The sequence below is a fragment of the Halichoeres trimaculatus genome, unplaced genomic scaffold (genome assembly GCF_033239565.1).
Source record: "Halichoeres trimaculatus isolate MK-OKI-2021-1 unplaced genomic scaffold, fHalTri1.1 fHalTri1_scaffold_10, whole genome shotgun sequence".
NCBI classification, from domain to species: domain Eukaryota; kingdom Metazoa; phylum Chordata; class Actinopteri; order Labriformes; family Labridae; genus Halichoeres; species Halichoeres trimaculatus.
In genome coordinates, this window is record NW_027437187.1 from 24,260,161 (window position 1) to 24,283,951 (window position 23,791).

The following is a 23,791-nucleotide window of genomic DNA, read 5'->3' on the forward strand; positions in this document are numbered from 1 at the left end:
GGAGAGATGTTATTAGATATATGTGTTGGTAAAGTAGACTTGAAGTGCGTTAACATTTCTCCCTCGATTGAGTAACAGAAGCAGAAAATATTTCTCACTCTTCTGTTTGTTTGCTCATTCTTTGTAAGCTTCCAAAAAGACAGTTTCCAGAAATCCTTGGGTTACAAGTTGAAACCAGCATCACATTTGATCGTATTTAAAAAATTCTTTGCAGCTTTTCTTCCAGGAATGAAGGATCAAAAACTGCCTTGAAACGTGTGGCTTGAACCATAGTGACCATTGGCAGATCTTTCCCTTCATTTTGTGTGTACATTGTAAACTGCGGGTTGTTTTTTTTTCAACAAAGAAAAAAAATCGATAAATAAAACAGGGAAAAAAGGGAAGAAAGACGACCAACAGGTTTTTGGCCAAGAAAGAAAACAGTACCAGGGGAAATGTAGTGGCAGCTGAAACCTTACTGTCTCTTCTCACATCCTTGTAAAGCTTTTCACTTCGTGTTCAAAGTGTCTGGACATGGCAAGGTGCTGTGGCTTAATTCCCTTATTTTGTCATTGAGGTATAAAAATCCCCCTGGTGGAAAAATGAAAACAAAAAAAAATCACATGGAATTGTTTAAAACTTCCATTCTTTACTTTTTATTTCCCCTCTTTGAACTGGTGAAAAAAACCCAGAGGATCTCACTCTGTTGTTGGAGAGAACTGAACTCTTTATCAATAAGTGCTTCACATCACTTCATAATTATCACAAGCAGACTGAAACTTTAGTATCAATTAAGTCATAATACGCTAAAGATGACTATTCTTTGTTCGTTTTTTTTTTGTTTTTTTTGTTAAAGTCTAACAGCTTAACATGCAGACACTAAATGTATATGAAAAGAAGAAAACACAATGCTGAAAGTAATAGTGATGACTACAGACAGAACAGAAGATTAAAGTAGATTAAAATAAGGCATGAATCCCACAGGGAAGGAAATGAATTTAAAAAGTAGACATTAAGATGTACAAGTTCCGTACCACCCAGGGTTTCCATAACTTGAAGGGTATTTCACCTTTATTACAAATCCAGACAATCATTGGCTCTTTACAGGGTGGGCCAGAAAGATTTACCCATTGTATATCTCTATTTAGTAAGCCAATCCCTGGAAGAAAACGTTCGGTCCAGACCAAAAGAGTTGTTGAGATGGTGAGGAAGAGAATCCAATGGAATCTTCGCAGGAGCATGAGGGCAACAGCAAAGGAAGTGAACATCTCAAGAACTTCACTGAGAAGAATCGTCAAACAGGATCTCAGACTGAAAGCACAAAAATGCAACACAAACAACTGATTTCAGCTGCTTCAAAGAAAAAACAGCTTGACAGGGAGAAAATGATGCTGCAGAAGATCCAGAGTGCCGCAGACAAAGTCCTTGTTTGGTCTGATGAGAAGATCTTCACTGTTCAGGCAGTGGTCAATTCCCAGAATGACAGGGTTTATGCACATAGTGCAGTTTGGTCGTCAGAAGCCGGCTGGAGTCATGACGTGGGCTGCTGTTGCATCTGATGGCTCAAAGTCTCTTTTGGTCTTCATTCAGGAGGGTGTGAAAGTGAACAGCCAGGTGTACCTTCAAATGCTTGAAGAAAAAGTGTTGCGTTGGTGTACCAATGCGTTTGGAAACCAGTATGTCTTCACACAAGATGGTGCAGCAGCTCACACATCCAATGTCACAGGCCTGGTGCAAGCAGCACTTTCCTGGCTTCTGGGACAAGAGTCAAGTCCGGACATCAATCCAATGGACTTTGCAATCCGGTCTATCCTGGAGAGGGAGGGCTCAAGAGTATCTCACAGCAGTGTCACCGCTTTGAAGACAGCTCTGATGAAGTCATGGTCAAAACTTGATGCAGAGACAGTGCAGCGCTTATGCCAGGCAGTGCCAAGTCGTCTCCAGGCTGTGATAAAGGCAAAGGGTGGCCATGTTGAGATGTAAATATTTTTGGTGACAGAGAATAAAGTATAGAAACTGTGTTCAATGTTTGTTATGTTTGTCTGCAAGCATTTTTGGATAGTGCAGAAAAAACTATGGGTAGAGCTTCCTGGCTCACCCTGTAGGTGCAGGATTCATAGAGTGACAGTGTAAGGAGAACCCATTTCACTGAGTTTTATAACATGGCAGCTGTAAGATTAAATTACTTAAAGTTGATCTTTGGGTCTAAAATTATGTACGCCAGAGGCAGTGGACAAACCCTCCTCCCAAGCCCCTGAAGATGAGGGCAACACCAGGAGTGTGTGCAGTTTGTGTGAGTTCTTATAAAACTGACATACACATAGATCAGGATCATGTGAGGCGAGGTTGTTGTAGGCAGTTAATAGAGTTTGCATTGGTTCTTTATATTTTATTTTGTATCTAGTTCTTTTATTATTTTTTGCATTTTCCATTTTCCATAGCTAGCAGCTGTCTGCTGGAGACCCCTGCTGTGCATGCTCAGTCTGGACAGGGATAAGTTCAATCAGGTCTTCAAAACGCCATAAAACATGTCTTAGTTGGAGGTCCCCAGAGAGGTGCTGCGGGTGGCTAACACCTTTTTCTGACCTGAAATGACTTTTCTTAAAGATCAGGTGTGTATTCCTCCATTAAAGAGTTTGAAAAGAGACGGATCCTCCTTGTTCTGACAGTTACCCAAACTGTATAGATGATTAGAGGATAATCCCTTAAAGTCTTAACTTTCATTTTATCACCTTTATTAAAACAAATCACCCCCTCGTCTGTCTTTTCTGTCTTCTGCCAAAACGGTTAGATTAGGCAGTAAAGTAAAAGTTTTAAGATTCCACCCTCACACAGTCTGTGGGAAATCGCTGGCTCTGTGTCACTGAGTTCTTGATCAGTGTTTCCCGCTGTTTACAAAAGACACACCTCAGGTCCTTTCATGTTTCTGTTGTGGGAAATAGACAAAACAGAGAAGATAACAGTTCGACCTCCTGATCTGAGACATGTTTGGATAACTTTCCCCTCCTTTGTGGCCTCAGTATCCTCTCCAGCTGACCTTGTCTGACCTGAGCAGCTCCAGTACACCCCCCCCTCCCCTGCCCGTTCTTGGCTCTGACCGTCTCGGTTCACAGCTGGCGCTGCCCTCCGCTGCCTGTGTGAGTTTTCCGACCACCTAAAAAAGCAGAGAGCAGGCTGTGTCTTTGTCTTTTTCTCCATGCGTCTCTCTGGAGTCGCTGCAGACAGGAGGGCTGTGAGGGTGGCTGGAGGGAGGGGAGAATGGGGGGAAGAAAAAAGGGGGATGCAGGAGGCTGAGAATCAGCAGCTCAGCTCCAGCGTGGACACCAGAGCCGCAGTGTGGCGTGCCGGTGCACATTTTAAAACCCCCACGACTGTCTGCTCCTCGCTGGGTTTTGTTTGTTCCTCCTCCTCTTCGTCCTCCCCCTCCTCCTAACTTCTGTCAGTTCTTCTACCTCTATTTCTATCTCCCTTTCTTTCTCGTGGCTCTTACATCACCTGACGGGAGTTTTTTCTCGTCAATGCAGCAGCGAGCAGATGAGTCAGGCTGGGCTGAATCTCCTCCACCGCCATCCTGCCTCCCCTCTCCTCTCCTCTCCCTCTCTCTGCAGACGTAGTCAGCAGGAAGGAGGTGAACAAGTGCAAACCCTTCAACCTCCTTCTTTTTTAACTTTACCATCTCAAAGTGAACAGTGAAAACACAAAATCTGGGTAGAGAAAAAGGGAACTTTAAATTAAGAAATTATGTTTTCCTGTCACTTCCAATAGAGCATGTGTTTTAATTTGTTGCCTCATAAAACGTAGTGCTGAGTTTGTACTTTCACAGAGCATGTGTTTTTGTGGAAATGACAGAGGCTACCTCAGAGGATCCTCACCTTCAGTTCGAGAAGTGTGTGCGTCTCTGTGTGTGTTTGTGAGACAGCCAGCCAGACAGCGCAGGCAGACAAGTGTCTGTGCTGACTGCAGATGAGATGGAGTGTTTACTGACACAGGGAGCATCTGCCACACGTGCTCCTCCATATCCTCACTCTTTGGTGCTCTTATTTTGATAGGATCTTCAGCTGAGCTGTACCTGGGAAGCCTTTGAGGCAAGGCATGTCTGATCTCTCTCTCTGTCAACATATCGATCTGGCTGCTCTCTGCTTTTTATTTTGTTTTTCATTTTTTGAAGAGTGCAGAGTGCTGTTCTAAATGTGCCATCACTACTGACCAACAATTCCCTTCCTGTCTTTGGCCAAGACTTTTTTTCAAATTGTACTGCATTTTAATTTTACAACGTGTGAAATGCAACAGTAGTTTTATGTAAGCACCCGCAACTACGTAAACAACTCTTACAAAGTCAGAACACAAATGAGTCATAGTAACAGCAGTAAGCAGTGTGTGTCAGCTTTAAAAGAGGTGTGACTGTCATGCTAAGGAAACTAGCTGGAGGACAAAGAGGCCAGAACTGTTAAAAGCATTTAGTGTGATAAAAAAAAAGCCTAAGGCCAAGGAAAACAAATTAATATTTTGATTGCTATATCTAACCTGGAATATTTTGAGTAATCAATGAATGTCAGAAGGACACCTTTTAGATTTCATGTTTGGTTAAAGTAAGAAACTTAAACCCTATAAAATATCACCACTGTCTTATAACTACTTTATTACAATTGTTACAATTATTAAAATTGATGTATAAGACTTTAAGACTGGAACTAGAGAACATGGTCAGATAACCCCCCTCCCCCCAACCCATTACCATAGTAACCACAGGTGTATGGTCCTTTAACCCCTCAGCTCTGCCCCTCAGTCAGTCTTTTTATAAGTCTGTTCACTGACAACAGCTGCAGGGGCCAAAAGCAGGCTTCCCTGAGTTTATGTTGCTTTTTATATGTCATCCATCCATCCACCTGTCAATTCATACATCTATCCATCATCTGTACATCCTTTTCTCCATCCATCCATCCATCCTTCCATCCATCCATCCATCCATCCATCCATCCATCCATCCATCCATCCATCCATCCATCCATCCATCCATCCATCCATCCATCCATCCATCTGTGTATCTACTGTCTTTACATCCATCTATTTTTCCTTCTATCAATGTATTTAAACATTTATTTATTTATCCATTCATTCATTTATTCATCCATCCATCCATCCATCCATCCATCCATCCATCCATCCATCCATCCATCCATCCATCCATCCATCCATCCATCCGTACATCCATCCATCCACCTGTCAATTTATTCATCCATCCATCATCTGTACAACCTTTTCTCCATTCATCCATCCATCCTTCCATCCTTCCATCCTTCCATCCTTCCATCCATCCATCCATCCATCCATCCATCCATCCATCCATCCATCCATCCATCCATCCATCTGTGTATCTACTGTCTTTACATCCATCTATTTTTCCTTCTATCAATGTATTTAAACATTTATTTATTTATCCATTCATTCATTTATTCATCCATCCATCCATCCATCCATCCATCCATCCATCCATCCATCCATCCATCCATCCATCCATCCATCCATCCATCCGTACATCCATCCATCCACCTGTCAATTTATTCATCCATCCATCATCTGTACAACCTTTTCTCCATTCATCCATCCATCCTTCCATCCTTCCATCCTTCCATCCTTCCATCCATCCATCCATCCATCCATCCATCCATCCATCCATCCATCCATCCATCCATCCATCCATCCATCCATCCATTCATCTATCCATCCATTCTTTGGACCATTCATTCATTTATTTATCCATGCATTTGTCCTTCTGTCTGACCATCCATCCATCATACATCCATCCTTCAATCCATCCATCTTTCTGTGTATCTACTATCTTATTGTCTTTACATCCATCTATCTATCCATCCATTTTAACATTTATTTATTATTCAAGCCATCCATCTGTGTATCTACTGTCTTTACATCCATCTATTTTTCCTTCTATCCATGTATTTTAATGTTTATTTATCCATCCATTTATTCATTCATGCATTCATTCATTCATTCATTCATTAATCCATCCATCCATCCACCCATCCATCCATCTGTCCATACTTCCTTATGTATATCCATCAGCCCAATTATCTGTCAGTTTGTCAGTCTGTCCATCCATCCACCTAACCAGTAATCTATTTGTCTACCATCTTTACACTGATCTATCAACCCATCTTTCAATCTATTTTTACATTTATTGATCTATCCATCAATTCATCCATTCTTACATGTATCCATCCAGCCATACATCCATCTGCCCATTTGATCTCTCTTACATTCAGTTGTCTTCCCATCCTTCTGACCATCTATCTATCTATCTATCTATCTATCTATCTATCTATCTATCTATCTATCTATCTATCTATCTATCTATCTATCTATCTATCTATCTATCTATCTATCTATCTATCTATCTATCTATCTATCTATCTATCTATCCATCTATCCATCCGTCCATCCATCCATCCATCCATACATCCATCCATACATCCCTACATCCATCCATCCATCCTTGCTGCTACACAAAAGTATAAACAGCACAATACCAGTCCTCCACCTGTCAGTCACGCTAACACTTTGATTACACAACACACGGTGTGGAGATTATCTCCATGAATCCTTTCAGCGTGTCAGCTCTTCTGTGTCAGATGTCACAAAAGATGCTCAGAGCTGTTTGTGAAAGGCGGATGGAAAATAAATACTGTCCTTGAAAATGTAGAGGTGGGAGCAAAGCAGGGTTGAGTAACACAACCTTTTGTGCCTACAGATAAAACATCATTGTAACAGATTTAAGGTTGTCATGCTTTATTAATGAATATATGTATTAAACCAAAGTGCATCATGCCTTGGTGGTTATCATCCAATAAAGTGTCAGATCAAAGCCCTCAGCCCTTGAGTTTGTATGATTGTGGTATTTTGCAGCAGTGAAAAAAAGTTAAAATGTTCTTTTGGAGCGGGCATTTCAACACATGTTTTGAGGTTATTTTTATGGTTGAGGCTCACAAAGCGCTGTTTTTTAAAAAGGTGAATTTTCCTGTCTGAGGCTCCTTCTCTCTCAGACTGTGATATGGATTTAACATCTTGATTTCTGTCTCCACAGGGAAACGAGTTGAGAAAGATTCTCCTCACACGCTACTATGGAAATCAAAAGCTTCTTTCCAAGTCAGAGCTGGGGAGTGGAAACAGCTCATCTGGCGGCTTTGTCAAGCCGTCATCTGGAGGTACTGAGAACCCCAAATAAACCCGGTTAGACACCACAATAACCGCTCACTGCAGAGGAAACAACAGCGACTGACATGACAGCACTCCTCTTCTTTTGAGATGAGCTATTTGACAAATGCAGGCCGACTTTGGATCTGGCTTAAGTGATTCCTAAAGCAATGCATGAACAACACTTTTGTAGAAACACTCAGGGAATGTAGACAGAAGAATATAGAAATGATAAGAACAGTGGGCAGCTTAACAAGCGTTAAATACTGATATTTAATCTCTGCAGGAGGTTCTCCCACGCTGGACTCTGACAGGCCCAGCAGCAGTATGGTAGAGATTCAGTGTCTCCTGGACAATGTTGGAGCATCAGAGCTGGTGATCGACCTGATCGTCAACACCAAGAACGACAGAGTGTTTGAGGAGAGCATCCTGCTTGGGATTGCCCTCCTGCAGGGTGGGAACACACAGATACAGGTGAGTATCGCAAAATCCCTTGTCACACTGACCAAATAACATACACACACGTTCAAAGATTTCGCTTTAGACTGATGTTTATAACCACTCCTCCTTTCACCCAGAACTCCTTCTACAGTCAGCTGTACAAGCAAAAGAAGTCAGAAAGGTTCTTCAAGGTTTTCTACGACCGTATGCGTCTGGCACAGCAAGAGATCCGAGCCACTGTTTCTGTAAACATGTTTGAGCTCAGCAGCAGAAAAAGGGACGATGACGGTGACGTCAGCGGCATCAGATTCAAGAAAGGTAAAGATGAGTGATGACGCATGTGACCTTTCTGTTTAGAAGCACAACCAAACACTCCACCGCATCCAGAGTGTGATTATTCCACAAGTTCTATGTGATACTACATCTACAGCATTACTCAGTGTGATTAAATGAGGCTAAAAGTATGTTTTATTGAGATATAAAAAACTTGAATTAAATCATCAGGCACTTTTAAGTGAGCATTTCATACTGACATAAGTCACAGAGGTCATGTTTTCAGCTGCGCAGTGAGTCTTTTCTATAAAACAGACATGGAGTGAGTGTAAAGCCACAAAAACACTCAGATAAAACCTTGAAAACTATATTATGCACTAACTCGAAACAATAGAGGAGGATAAATCCAGAACAGTCTTTGTTGCTCTGCTGACCTCTTTGTAGACTGTTGTTCCCCGTTCCTGCAGTCACATGTCAGAGGACATGTGAGGGCTCACATCACAAGCTTATCAAAAGACTATTGTATCGAGATCGGGTGCTTTCATGCAACAGAACCCCACTCAGTGGTTGCCTACTTGTAAGAGGTGGGAGGGGTGTATGAATTTATTTTCCCAAGATGTCTAGGTGTTCATTAAGATTGATTCTGTAACCTTTATCTGAAATGGCAAGCTGTCACAAATTTTAAGTGCACCTGTTTTCCTATGCACTGACAAATATCCACCTTCTGTCTCATGTTATTGAGCTATCAGTGCTTCTTTGTGTGTAATTTCCACCTCAAAATTTTGCTCTAGGGAAAGACTCAGGCCTTCACATGAGGGAGGACATGCGAGGGCAGCTGAAGGAGGCCTCCTCAGTGACCTCGAAGGCTTTCTGTGCCTTCAGAAAGGAGCTGGATCCTGACTTGGAAGGCCTGGGCCAAAACAACGAGATAATCGGTGCAGAGGAGGTTTTAGAGGAGACTCAGATGAGCCCGGCTATCACTATCATGAAACCCATCCTGCGTTACCTGCAGCTGCTCTGTGAGAACCACAACTCAGACCTGCAGGTACCTGAGTCTTTTTTTGATCAAGAGTGATAATGTTGAACTTAATTTTATCACAAACTAAAAGTTGATCTTCTGTTCCTTATCCAGAACTTTTTACGCAACCAAAACAACAAAACAAACTACAATTTGGTGTGTGAGACCCTTCAGTTTCTGGATTGTATCTGTGGAAGCACCACTGGAGGTCTCGGGCTGCTCGGCCTTTACATCAATGAGAGTAATGTAGACCTGGTTCGCCAAACCTTGGAAACCATCACGGAGTACTGCCAGGGCCCCTGCCATGAAAACCAGGTGAGGTTTTAGAATGCTGGAAACAATGTGGGAGCAAAGATGCTAACCATTTTGAGCGTCCCGTCTTTTGAGACTGTCCAATTATTAACAATTTCTGGTTGAAAATCCACAACATTCTGGATCTAACATTTACAAAGAAAATACCTTTTGAGTTTAATACTTATATTTTTGGGAAAGTTGACTTTATTGCTGGACATTTTGATGTCTACTTATTTGGCATTTTGGTAACTTTTTGAAAAAAGACCATAACTAGACACTGGCTACATCCTGACCCCCACATGATAGAAGAATGGGAGGATATGGTTAATGGAATATATGTTGTCGAAAAAAATTGGTCACAATCAAACTTCCAGGAATTGGTAAATTAGCATTTATCCTCTTGTATGTTAATCATTCATGAGATGTTCAGGGTTCGTTTCTTTTTTCATGTATTTTATTTTTGTCCTCTTTGGTCCTCTGCTTTGAAAGCATGTTAAACAATTAACCTTTTACTATGGTCCCTTCATACCCTCTGTAACTGCATGGCTTATAGTTTTTAAACTGCTCTCAACAATCCGCTAAATACAGAATTAATTTAAAAAAAAAAAGAAAACCAGGTGAGGTTTTATGATAACTGCTTGTTGAACCGGGAGACAGTCTTAATTTTCATAAAATTTCGTCACACAGCTGTTGTAGAGAAACTGATGAGTCCTAATTGTGGTGTTTTTGTTAAAGATATGTCAACACATTTGAAGCCCCAATGAAGTCTTTATAATAATAATACAAATGTTTATTTATATAGCACCTTTCACAGAGAAAGCTCACAAAGTGCTTCACAGAATTAAAACATCAGTCGTTTCCACAACCAACAAATAGAAAACCACAGAGAAAAACACAAAGTCATAAAAGATTATGATCAGCAAATTACTCAACAAGGTCAAGGAACGCTTGCCTGAACAGGTAGGTTTTGAGTTGCTTTTTGAAATTAGCAATAGATGTGGCATCTCTCAGGGTCTGGGGGAGAGTGTTCCACCATCGAGGTGCAACTGACTCAAAGGCTCAGTCTTAAAACTAGTGCGGGGAACAATTAAAAGGTTGTGACCTGCAGATCTGAGTGTCCTGCCAGGAATGTACACCTGAAGCAGCACAGACAAGCTGACCCCATAGAGCTCTAAAAGTTAAAACCAGCACCTTAAACTGGATCCTGAATCTTACTGGAAGCCAGTGTAGGGATGCCAGTACAGGGGTAATGTGACAATATTTTGAGTTTTTTGTCAGAAGCCTTGCAGCAGCAATCTGAATAATCTGGAGACGATCAATAGAAGATTTGTTCAGGCACAGAAAGAGAGAGTTTAGAGGAATTTAGGTACAAAATGTTTTAAGTTTAAATGTTTTTTGGTTGTTGTATACCTAAAGTTAGTTTAAGAAGAGATTTCAAACACAATGCACTGCAAAGAGTTTGATTTTACAACGATAAATCCTTCCCCTTAGCGCTGCTCAGTGGGAAAATTGCGCGCCCTGCTCAATCTGACACCGAGCCTTGGCCCTTTGCTCTTTGCCATCTTCTCCTCTCTCTGCTTATTTCTGACATTATCTGCAGTCCAACAAAGGCAAACAAAACTTAACATTAAAAAATCTCTCCATGTTGACCAGTTTTCCTTGTGAAGTCAATCAGCCTCTTGTTGTGACATCCACGTCCTCTTCTGGTGATTTTAGCTCTTGTCTTTTTTCTCTCCAGACCTGTATAGCCAAGCACGAGTCAAATGGCATTGACATTATCATAGCACTGATCGTCAACTCCATCAACCCCTTGGAGAAACATCGGCTGGATCTGGTGCTGCAGCTCAAGGTGAACAGAAAGAATGAGAGGACGTTGATGTACTTAATTGTTTTTCATTTGCTACGCCCCAATCATGAATCTAAGCACAAAAGCAAGATTGAAGCACTAATAATCATTTCTTAAATGGGACAATCTCTGCTTTCTGTGTATGTAATAAAAATGGCAAGTTATGAAACCTTGTGTTGTAGAACAATGCCTCCAAGCTTCTCTTAGCTATAATGGAGAGTCGCCATGACAGCGAGAACGCCGAGAAGATACTTTACAAGATGAGACCAACTGAACTGGTAAGTGTTAGCCAGTATGTACACACAGCGCTGCACTTATCAGAATACGCTTTCAAAGGAACAAACCGTACACAGGGATGACTTTTCATTTGCTTGTGTGTCAGGTGGATGTGATGAAGGAAGCCTACGCTCAGGGTCTGGAGAGCGAGGAAGACGAGGACAGCAGTGGAGACCAGATCAAATCCAGAGACGTGGGACACAACATTTACATCCTTGCCCATCAGGTGAACAAAACTCCTGAGCTTATTTCAGCAGTAACAGAGGAAATACAGCATTTCCTTCTCTCTGTCTGTCTGACCCTTAACCGACCTCTGGGCCGCGCACTGCTCCACTAAGTCTGTATGTAACCACAAGCATGCTCCTTTTGTGTGTCTCCTCTGAGTCAAACGTATCGCTCTGTCAGATTTCTAAAAATAGCTTTCAGGATGTGACACCAGTCGTGCAGACGTGGGTGTAAACTGCAGCAGGTGTTAGTCACCTTATCACTCTTGGTTTGCCATGTAAAGGCTGTCAAAAGTAGAGAAATGAGCATGTCACTGAGGAAGTGTTAGTGTTGTGCTGACACGTCGTCCTCTGTAGTTTCTGTCAGTTTGAGAGGTCAGACGATGTCTGACAAGTTTTCACTTCTGCTTTTTAAAGCCACGTGTCAAATGACAGTTTTATCAAATGGCCTTTTAGTTTCATTATTTTATTCTAAGGGTTATTTTTGACACTTATTTCCACTGATGAGACAAAAACTGTAATATCCATTTATCTAACACATTTTAATGACATTGTATTGCTTTTGCTCATTGGGACAGTAAATGGCTGACATGTTTCTTTCTTGAGGGCAAAAACAAAATTCACAGAGAGGGAGTTTCCATTTTTGGAGCAGCACTTGTTAAATGATATTTTTAGGAGAGATTAGTCAAGTGAAAAAAGAAGGGTGAGAATGAAACAAAAAGCATCCAGTATTACAGGAAACATCTCATTACTTACCCACTGTTACTCAGCTGCTCTTCATTCTGTCATGCTATTGGCCTTTTGTAATTTCTCCCCTGTGGCGCAGTAGCACATACTTCAACTGAACGTAACTCACTTGCACAGAAAGCAGGGAAGGAAATAAAAGAAGGCATCAGTTTTTTAACAAAAACAAAAACAAAAAAAGCTGTACAGTTCTAGCTGTCCACCTGCTGCTCAGCAGCAAAGGGCAGACAGACTCAGTTAGGCATAGTTTGTGAAACAGGGGAACATTCAGCCTCTAAAGAGATGGATTCATTTCCAGTGTGGTGTCGACTTTTTGTTCCTGTAACTGTGAAAGGGGCAAAAAACATTCAGCCAGTTAAAACTTTGAATAATTGACATGAATTATATTTGTCATGAAAAAAGTCTCATATTTCTATAATGATCATCTCTTCATTAAGATATCTGTAAATTTAGTCTTAGCTTTTTCTAGTATGGATATGGATTCTTGCTTGGGACCTTTAGCTATTGTTAACATTTGAAGTAATATGGTACCTATGCCCTGTACCTGGCAATCAGTACCGGTACTCAACGGTACCAATTTTCTGCACTTTTTTTGTGTTTATGTGGTAAAAATATAAATTTATTTGATATTAAAATATCTATTTTTTTCTATTTAACATATTTATTCTACAAAATATAACCTTGCAATGAAGTGTTCACGTCTAGCATCGAAAAGCGACTTCCTCCTGGCCCTCATAGCTACAAGGATATGTTCAGGTACTTATATGTGGTACCTTTTGATTTTACGTGAATGGGTTCCTGGTACTTTTGACAGAATTGAGTCAGTACCTTTAAAAGTACCTAATTCGGTACCCACCCTTAATTCTAGCTATTGATATTAGCTTTCTTATTTGGACAACTTAAAGAAAAGTATGCATTCTGTATTAAAGAGTTTAGGATGTATATCCTGACAGTTTTTGTTATTGTTACACAAATGTAATGTACACAAAACTTTGACAGTTGACCCAGATGCAGTTCTTGGTACACAGATCAAAAATTCATGTGTGGTTTAATAAAAAACAAGGTTTGGTACATAGGGGTCAAAAAAAGACCATGACAAATTTTTCTGGCAATGTGTGGCAAAAGGGGGGGTCAAATTTACAAAAAGAAAACAAAAAAAAAAAACAGAGCAACATCAGGGAAGAAGATGAGAATAATAACTTGTAGGTAAAAGACAAACTGGCACAGAAGATAAAGAGCAATGAGACTAAACCCACAGGTGAGGAAAAGGGCAGGAAGTCAGTAAAAACATAGATAACGTAAAGTATCAAAATTAAATGGGAGGCACAAGAAAGGATCGAAGGAAAAATAACAGCTCAACTGTTCAGGTGATGTTACTGTTATTGCCTTCCTTGTTCTCCAGATGTTTTTGGTGTGAGTACTCATGGATACATAGATGTAATCTTAAAAAACTTTGATCAGTCATTTCTTCTTATGGGTTCCAGCTCGCACGTCACAACAAGATCCTGCAGCAGAGCCTGAGACCAGGGTCTGTGTTGGGAACAGCGTCAGTGGTTGATCCTGACAATGAGAAGGATGACGCCCTTCATCACTATGCCTATCACACGGCTCAGATAGAGGTAGACCCTCACCTCATCACTTCTTCCCCTTAACGCTGTATTTAACAAACTTTAAATTCTCATTGAAACCCTTCTATTCATCAAGCTATAATGAGGACCTGCTGTATATTTCTGCTTTAGATTGTGCGTAACGACCGCACCATGGAGCAAATTGTGTTTCCAGTTCCTAACATCTGCGAGTACCTCACCGAGGAGTCCAAAATGCGAGTGTTCACCACCACAGAGAGAGATGACCAGGGCAGCAAGGTTAACGACTTCTTCCAGCAGTTTGACCACCTCTACAACGAGATGAGGTGGCAGAAGAAGATCCGCAGTAAGTTTTTAAATTCTGAACTTAGTGCTCAGAAAATAATGATGATGGCAGAGGAAGCATGCTGCAGAATGCTAAATCGTGACTATCACTCATAGCAACTAGTTACTGTTAGTCCAGGATAAATTGAAGTGCCTACAGCAAATTATATTGTGTGTGTGTATGTGTGTGTGTTGAGTGTGTGTTACTGTGCTCATGCCTTCTTCGTGTTTGTGCAGAGAATACGGCCCTGTTCTGGTTCTCCAGACACATCTCTCTGTGGGGGAGCATCTCCTTTTACCTGGCCTGTTTGGTCAACATTGTTGTGGCTGTGTTTTACCCCTTTGGTGATGATGACGATGAAGGTGAGAGTCAACAACACTAGATGTGTTTAAAGTGTTCCTATAACGTAATGTAAGATTGAAAAAGTGAAAGTGAGTGTGAGGCAGAGGTGTGTTGAGAGGGTGGCACACTGCAAAAAAATGAAATCTGAAGAGTTTTTGTCTTAATTTAAGTAAAAAATGTCTTATTACACTTGATATGAGCCACATTCAACTTTAAAGTCCAGATGATTTTTTTGTTTCAAGTTGTTTAAAGACAATAAGGTCTGAATTGCTTTTAACAAGTAAAAAAATCTTCCAATGGCTCAAGAAAAATTTGCTTAAAAATTTCCTTGAAGCTAGAATAATGTCGTAAAACAAGTAACTTTTCTCTTGTTCCATCGGCAAGCAATTCAGAACTTATTTTTGTCTTTAAATAACTTAACACAAGACATTTTTCTGGACTTGTCAGGTGAATGTGGCTCATATTAAGTCTAAAAAGACATTTTCTACTGAAAATAAGGGCCCAGTTTCACGACAACGATTTTAGGATGAAACGCAAAAGTTTTGTTGCGTTTCAGCCTCACGTTTACGCGGAAATGGCGTTTCCGACCTAAAACGCAAACTTTTGAAAACAGCCTCCAGAGTGGGATTTAGCGTTTCCATCAGCATTTTCATGTCAATGCAGAGTTTTTTCACAGCGTTTACACAGCATCTTAGCGTTTTCAGATGAAGTGTTGTCATGTAAATGGGGCTAAACAAGACAAATAAGACAAAAGCACTTGATAAGTTTTCAGTTTTTTCAGTATCTGTTAAACTTTGAATGGTTATTTCTGGTGTCACCAACAAATCATCAGCTCTCCATATAAACCCATAGATAAATGATATTAATGTATGTGTGCAGAAGATTGTGCCTTTGCTGCACCACACCACAGAAAAGCTTGGCCATGCTCTTATTTTGAAGAAGACTGCTTGCTGAATCAATCCAGAAGCCATTTTTTTACTTATTCACTGTCAGTGTGTCTCAATTATTTGACCTCCAAACAATTGGTTCAGCCATGTGGCTTTTGTACAATTAATGGGTACATGTACAGACAGTTTTTGTGATGAAATAAAAACAATCCGTAAAAACATCAAAAGATGAATAATAAAAGAAAATGTGGAAAAAAAATACATTTTCAGCCCCTTTTCACCTTTAGAGTCCCGGTCTGTCACTTGGTGATACACACTCACCGTGTCATGGCTTGTTAGAGCATATCATTAGTAACAGTTTTCTTCTCACCATGACCACTCAGATTATGAGCTGTAAAAAGACCTTTTCTTTTCTCCTGCTTTAATCTCACTGTGTTCTCACTTGAAATAAACTGTCCTGTGTCACCTGAGGTTGCTCGTTGAAAGCCCTGAACACCCACACTGTTGTTTTTACTCTCTTGCCTGATGAGACCTCTGTTCAGGACACAGAATGATGTGCAAAGCTCTCTCTCATGTTTTTAATAGTTGTTGCCTTTGGGGTGTGAGGAACTTGACTTTCATCACCTTTATGAGTGTGTTAATATTGTTGACATAGCCAACAGGTGTGCAGGTGTTTCAGGTAAATGAAACACCTGCACTCTGTTCCATCAGAATAATAAATTAATGTTCCTAACCTCATATTTCATCTGTTCACGTGGCATTTATGTTCAGAGTTGTGTGACTGCATTCTGGTTTTGTTAATTGCCAGTTTTATCAAGACTGCAGATGTTTGCGTGATGATGGTTTTATTTTTATTTTTTGTTGATAAATGGTTCAAGTTTCTCTTCAACATGCTAATAAATGTGGCCTCTTTCTCTTTTCGATCAGAGCTAAGGTTTTCTCCTTTTGTTAACAAATCATCAGTGTGATAGTTTTCCTCGACAAATCTGATTTCCAAACTTGGAGAGAGACGCCTGTTTTTGAGTGACGAAGTTGACGGTCCCTACAGACCACTGTTTGACATTTGAAAGTGTTGCTTCTGACTGTGTTGTGCTAAGTTAAGCTCTTAGATCTGTTGAATTATTCATCCCAGAAATGCCACGGCGTTTTAAAGCGATGATGTGTGGTTCCCTGATTGATGCCTTGCTCTCCTGCCCAGGCACCTTGTCCCCGTTCTGGAATATCTCACTGTGGGTGGCCCTGGGGGTGTTCAGCGCACTACTTCCTGTCTTACCGAAGCCCTTGGGCATCTTGTTCTTCCTGGTCTCCCTCATTCTACGTGCTATCTACACCATGGGCCTCGGTCCTGCTCTGCTGTTGCTGGGCACCGTCAATGTAAGTAATGGAGTACAGGACAAAGCGTTGATGGTGATGTAACGGTTCCTTTCTTTAAAGTGTTTTTCCTCTTTTCCTTTCCTTTTCAGTTGTTCAATAAGTTGATCTTTCTTGTAAGTTTTGTGGGCAACCAAGGGACGTTCACGCGAGGCTACAAAGCAGTAGTTATGGACATGCTCTTCATCTACCATTTAGGATACGCCATCATCTGCGTCCTCGGGCTCTTTGTGCACGAGTTCTTCTACAGCTTTTTGGTAAGAAACCTCACACACGGCTTGTTATATGATCTATGAACTAAAAAATCACAAGACAAACACCAAGATGCAGAAAACAGCATCTCTGGATGAATTGATATGCAGATGACTCACTGATGTATATTGCCTTCTGCAGTTGTTCGACTTGGTGATCCGTGAGGAGACGCTGCTCAACGTCATAAAGAGTGTGACTCGGAACGGCCGCTCTATTATTCTGACAGCTGTTCTGGCCATTTTCCTTGTCTACTTCTTCTCCATCATTGGCTTCCTCTTCTTTAGGGTTGATTTCCGCATGGAGGTGGACAGCCTTCGTGCTACAGGTCAGAACTTCTTCAGAGTTAATCATGGTTTCATTATTTCAAGCACAGTCAAGAGTCTTTGCAAATTAGGCCTATCACTCTGACTCTGCAGCTACTCCATAAGTCTGCCCATGTACAGTAATCCCAATGTCTGTGGTTTGACTGGAAATGTCTGATTTGATGCATGAAATACCCCTGATGTTTTTTAATACTGTGAAACCTCAGTTATGTATGTTATTCAGACAGGATTTGGTGCTGCCTATGACTTCCTACCTACTTTGAGTCACCAAATTTTCAGCACATTATACTTTGCTTTCTCTGCTCCTGAGTTTAGCCTAAGTTTACCTGACGCATTTCCTAAACATTGAGCTTTACTGTGCTCATAAACATCAGCGTCCTGAACATGCACTCCATCACAGTTTGCTCATAAACACTGTGTGTTCTTTATGCCCTAAACTTATCAGTGACTCATAAACTTATATCGTGTTAATGATTTTCTAACCCTCAACAAAAACAAAAGAAAAGATAACAGGCAAATTGGATGGTAACTTTGGTGCTGTTGTTATGATATCTAAGTGACTCTTAGCTCAGAAAAGCTTTACATTTTATTAATTCTTTGGATGATTTATGAATTAAGGATGTACAATCTGTGTTTTCATAAATACAGTCTCTATAAAAGACTGTTGGAAAATGTAGTCTGGTGAATCTACACATCCAGACACATGTTTTGAAAACAGAGCGCAGAGTGTGGGCGTGTAAATGGGCTCCGGCAGAGTGCTCCGATGGTCAGGAAGACAACCTGCTAGCACATGTGCACCTGTTGCATAACCTGGTGGCCGTGCCATCCTGTGTTTTTGCTGAATAGAGTGCAGCAGACACAGCAGAGCAGTGCTGGGTTATGTAATCAGCCCTGATCACGCCTGTCTATCTGTTAGCTGTGGGGTGAGCTGAGGTACAACCCGGAGCTCCATCAATGCTTGGGAGCAGTGTGTCCACACTGCTGCTGCCTGGAGGCTGTGACCCCTGTATCCCCACCCCTTCCTCCCCCTACTTTCCTTCTTCTCCCTCCTCTGCCTCTCGAGACCCAGCCCTGGCCTCTGTGCCCCAGCCTGTCAGCGGAAAAAGCCCTTTTGGTGACACTCTGACCCAGGTGTACAGTTCTCCTTCTGCCTGTCTGCCTCAGACAATCACTTTAGAGAGCGGCTCCTCTCCTGCACAGGGCCTTGCCGATGTGCAAATGATTTGTTCAGGTTTTTTCAGCATCACTTCACCGCCCACCCAGCAGCTGCTGCCTCACTTTACATAATGTCTGACTATATCTTTCTCGCTGATTTTAGCGGAGCGAATGAGAATGAGCAGGAAGTAGTTTTAGTGCCAAAGCACAATTGTACAAACTTCTTTTATATGTGAATTTTCAGCGTCGTTGATATTCATAAAAAACTGGGTTTTTTCTTTCTTTTTTTGCTTTAAAGGGAAAGCAGAGTTATTGAGTGGCAAAGGACTTTCTGACACATGTACGAAAGAAAGCTGCCCTGTGGCAACACCTGGTGAGTGTAACAAAAAGAAAAACACTTTGAATTCAGTGAGTTAAAACTTTAACAAAGATAATCTGACTTATTTTACCTTTTTCTTTTCTGTTTTTTTCTTTTTTTTGTAATGTTACATCATTTTGCTCCATACCCCCTTTTCCAATTATGAAAGTCAGTATTGAACAAACAAGTTTGAAGATTTTGTGGTCTGACCAGGGTGTGTATGTGACCTTTGCAGCATTAGCCAGTCCATGAAAGGTTACTCTCTCTCACACTCAAACGTGCACACACACACACACACACACACACACACACACACACACACACACACACACACACACACACACACACACACACACACACACACACACACACACACACAAAGAGACTTAATGTGGCAGAGGGGGTGACTCACACTCCTGTTTGTTCTGCTGCGTCTTCATGGATCACCTGCACCATAGGGGCACACACGTGATTACCTCCACATCCTTCACCTCCCCTCTCTCCTCAGCAGTCATGCTTTCATGCCATTTCTGAGTTAAAGTACAGGTACATTTCATATGTGATGTAAATAATGTATGAAACCTATGGAGTGTTATGGAGTGTTTTCCTTTTTCCATCAATTTGATGTGTTTTAGTCTTCATTCACACTGTAAACCCCAATAAGCTGAGTTTACTTGAAATATGCTTGTAAACTGGTTACCTTAAAAAAACTAATTAAATATGAAACTCAAGTTAATTTAACTCAACATCTTTAGCAGTAACGGTTATTATGGAAAACCACTCTACTGGATGTCTTTAATCAAATACCTGATGCTTATTTGTTACAAATTAAAATATTAAGTAATGTTAAAAATATTGCATATCACTGTAAAACATAATAAGTTGACCTTACTCAAAACTGAAAGATGTGATATGAGTTATTTTTTTTATGAATTAAGTAAATGTCATGATAAAAATTTGAGGCAGATCTGAACACTTAAATAAAATAACAATAACAATAAATTCTAACATACAGCTGGGTCTCATATCCACAGCATTCCCCTCTCACTCATGATTACAAAGGCCGTCAACAAAAATCAGCTCTAATTTCATAACTTTAGTAACCGTAAGTGAGGAGGGAAGGCAGTAGATATGAGACTCTGCTGTACACTGAAATATTGTTCTTCAAGGGGCACAGGTTGTTTGAGCCCCACAACACTGCTTGGTGGTCTGTGCTCCATGGCACATGGTCTTATACCTATTGACTTCTGCAGTGCACCTACTGGTTCATTTATTTATAAATAAAACTTTTGACTGGGCCATCATGCTATTTAGGCCAATTTGAAAATGTGAAAAGATATACTTATTCATTTTTGACGCAGACAGCCAGTCCATACCATGCTGTGCAAAGACAGCCGAGTGATGCCACAAGGAGCACAGACAGTTGGTCCATGCTGTGATGTACAGACAAACAGCTGTGTCATGTGGAGCACAGAAAACCTGTGCCACTGCTGCACATGTAGAAATACGGCAGGGTCTCATATCGACTGCGTCCCCTCCTCATTCATGGTTACAAAACGCAGTCCCAAACTAATGATTTTAAGCTGTGCTTTCTCAAACAGTAACAAAAGTTAAATCTACTCAGAAATCATCAGTCTTTGGAATATTTGAATATACTGAAATTATTTCTTAAACATTAATTAGAGGAAAGGGGTGATGTAAACTGTAATCTGCTTGATCTGTGTTTGATACTTTTGTACAGTTGGCCCATTGATGTTTTGTTCTCTGTCTCAGTTTAAAAAAAAAAATCTAATCCTTTATTATTCTTGTCTGTTCTACCTCTTCATGGTCCTCACATGTGCTGTGTCCCTGGACATAGATGAAGATGATGGAATCGAACATGTGTGTGACACTCTGCTCATGTGTATCATAACGGTGTTAAACCAGGGGCTACGTAATGGGGGAGGTGTTGGAGACATTCTCAGGAGACCCTCCAAGCAGGTGAGATTACCTTCAAATAAATGAAAATACATGTTTCTGAACTGCACTCATTTATTCATGATTGATGTCTCAGGTTTCATTAATACAAATAAAGTGATCTCGAGAGACAGATTTCACATTTTCTGTATGTCGTACCTGTTTTTGGACCATCCAGGAGCCTCTGTTTGCAGCCCGAGTGGTTTACGACCTTCTGTTCTTCTTTGTCGTCATCATCATTGTCCTCAACCTGATCTTTGGTGTCATCATTGACACCTTCGCTGACTTGAGGAGCGAGAAGCAGAGGAAGGAGGAGATCCTGAAAACCACCTGTTTCATCTGTGGTGTGTACAGACGGTGTAGTCTGCAGTGGTGATGGAGTTAAATACCAGTCTGTTAGAGGAACTTGTGTTGAATAGATCTTTTATTTTTGCAGGGCTGGAGAGAGATAAATTTGACAACAAGACTGTGTCCTTCGAGGAGCATATCAAATCTGAACACAACATGTGGCACTACCTTTACTTCCTGGTTCTGGTGAGGGTGAAGGATCCGACTGAGTATACTGGCCCGGAGAGCTACGTGGCCCAGATGATTGCGGTTAGTTGGACACACACACACACACACACACACACAAAAGCTACTCACACTCTTCTTTCTTCCGTATTTGATTTATGTATCAGGCTGCTCCATTATTAAACCTTGTAGCTCAAGTTACGCTGAAGGACTTCTGTCTGCGTTGCACAGCAGCATAAAAACTGAGGATTTAGAGTCTTCATTGCACTGTAACATTAAGAGAGCAGACAAAAGCCCAATGTTTGGATGTTTTACTTACTATTCTGTGAACATCTAGACAAACACATACATTCATTTCACCCCAAATTCATATTTTACTGGTGAGCCATACCAATCAGCACACAGGTGCACGAGTGCTGGAGTCACAAAGTTGTGCAGCCTTCCTCACTTCTCACTTTGCAGACTTGCAAAGTGTGCTATAGGAGCGTGAGCCTCCACAGCAGACAAGCGATCGAAAAATGAGCCTGAGCCTCCAGGCCTGTGCCAAGCATCCCAATTTATTCTCCTCCCCCCTCGCTGCTGGAGAGACATGGCTCTGTGTGCTCAGGTAGTCTTCACCGTGCTGAGCTCCTAACCTGCAGGGACGCCAAGTGGTTAAATGGTAATTAAACTCAGTCCGGCTCTATTATCATCAATGCACCAACTTGCAGTACTGACACACAGACAAGAAGTTGAAGGATGTAAGGGCGACTAAAGGTGTTGCTGTGAGGTTAATGGATTCCAATGAAGCCGAGCAGCACAATAGCACATTTAGTGATTAACATTTGGCCATGACAGGCATAAGAATGGTGGCATTATAATGAGCAATTTGCATAACAAACAGGTGACAGACATCGAATTAATATGCATCAGCAAGTCCTCTAACAGGTCGGCTCTGTGATGCCAGGCCAAGGTATCGCTGTGTGATGAGGTAATGATGAGTCAGGAGTTTATGTTAATGCCTCCTTAAGAGCCTCAGAGCAGAAACTTACACAGAGCAGTGACAGACTTACACTAAAATCACTTTTTTTACTCATATCAAACTTTGTTACTCTTGTTTACTCTAATTCACGCAGTTCTTCTTCTGGGAACCCTACTTTTTTAACTTTGTTTTCCAAATCTAGACATAAATTGATCAAAACCTTATTCCATTATTATTATACTACCCCAACCTTAACCCGATCTCAATATATAATACGCTAACCCCTGCAGATATAAAGTGTGGAAGGCTGCAGCCATCATTGAAATCCTCTACAGTGATTGGCATTTCGCCCTGTTTTTTGCAAGAAATATATTTAAATTAAGTTTTTAGGCTGCTTTTCAACAGAAAACATGAAACTTATTTGCATTTGAACATGGGACATTTTCTTTAGTTGTAAATAATTTAATTGCATAAATATCTTAATTTTGAGTCTCACTTAGCAGATTCAAATGGTTCCACAATGTTGTGTTTTATGTTATATATATATATGTATGTATATATATATATATATATATATATATATATATATATATATATATATATATATATATATATATATATATACATATATATATATATAGATAGATAGATAGATAGATAGATAGATAGATAGATAGATAGATTTAGATATAGATATACACACACATATATATAAATAAAAATATAAGAAGTTGGTGTCCAAGCTTTGCTACCCCAATAAAAAGTCGAGCTCCTCCTCTGCCAGTGTTACCAAAGAATGGCAGAGCACTCGCTAATGCAGCTACGGAGCGAGGAGCCTTCAGATTCAAAATTATGAAAATGTTTTATGTTTTTAATTTAAAAAAGAAGGTTGGCAGAGGAAAGTCTTCAGGAAGATCATGAAGGTTTTTTTATTTTCCCCTCAAAGAAAGACCCCAACTACTCACTTAGATTATTGGACAGCAGTCTCTTTCTACGATGATGGATGGATGGATGAAAAGAGAGCACAGAGTACAGTTTGAGTTTATGTTTATGAAGGGAATTTTTTGTGTGTGTGTGTGTGTTTGTGTGTGTTTGGGACAGATGGGAGGCAGTCTGCAGTTTCAGGCTCCACATGTTGAGCTACAACTTTATTTTAATGTCTTGCACAACGGTGGCAATGAAGTTTTGCAACGAAGTGTCAGCACAAAGCTAGTGCATGCCTGAAAAAACAACTGCCCTTTCCTCTCTTTGTTGGTAAAGAGCTGAAACCTGATGACCTCAACACATGCACACACACTCACACACACTCACACACACTCACACACACACACACACACACACACACACACACACACACACACACACACACACACACACACACACACACACACACACACACACACACACACACACACACACCCTGACTCTCACAATGAGTGCGTGTGGCTGCACAGGATA

General features: G+C 40.8%; 1 protein-coding gene across 1 annotated transcript in view; it reads left to right on the forward strand.

The window, feature by feature from the left end:
* The window catches only part of itpr2 (inositol 1,4,5-trisphosphate receptor, type 2), a 64,524-nt gene that overhangs the window by 31,218 nt on the left and 9,515 nt on the right, over nucleotides 1-23,791 (forward strand). The window contains exons 38-55 of the mRNA XM_074677032.1: nucleotides 7,079-7,199; nucleotides 7,475-7,662; nucleotides 7,767-7,947; nucleotides 8,694-8,947; nucleotides 9,035-9,235; nucleotides 10,953-11,063; nucleotides 11,243-11,338; nucleotides 11,443-11,562; nucleotides 13,789-13,923; nucleotides 14,044-14,236; nucleotides 14,452-14,577; nucleotides 16,643-16,818; nucleotides 16,908-17,072; nucleotides 17,209-17,392; nucleotides 18,844-18,918; nucleotides 20,762-20,883; nucleotides 21,038-21,203; nucleotides 21,296-21,456. Coding sequence (XP_074533133.1) covers nucleotides 7,079-7,199; nucleotides 7,475-7,662; nucleotides 7,767-7,947; nucleotides 8,694-8,947; nucleotides 9,035-9,235; nucleotides 10,953-11,063; nucleotides 11,243-11,338; nucleotides 11,443-11,562; nucleotides 13,789-13,923; nucleotides 14,044-14,236; nucleotides 14,452-14,577; nucleotides 16,643-16,818; nucleotides 16,908-17,072; nucleotides 17,209-17,392; nucleotides 18,844-18,918; nucleotides 20,762-20,883; nucleotides 21,038-21,203; nucleotides 21,296-21,456 — 2,775 coding nt within the window. The remainder of the gene's footprint in view (nucleotides 1-7,078; nucleotides 7,200-7,474; nucleotides 7,663-7,766; nucleotides 7,948-8,693; nucleotides 8,948-9,034; nucleotides 9,236-10,952; nucleotides 11,064-11,242; nucleotides 11,339-11,442; nucleotides 11,563-13,788; nucleotides 13,924-14,043; nucleotides 14,237-14,451; nucleotides 14,578-16,642; nucleotides 16,819-16,907; nucleotides 17,073-17,208; nucleotides 17,393-18,843; nucleotides 18,919-20,761; nucleotides 20,884-21,037; nucleotides 21,204-21,295; nucleotides 21,457-23,791) is intronic.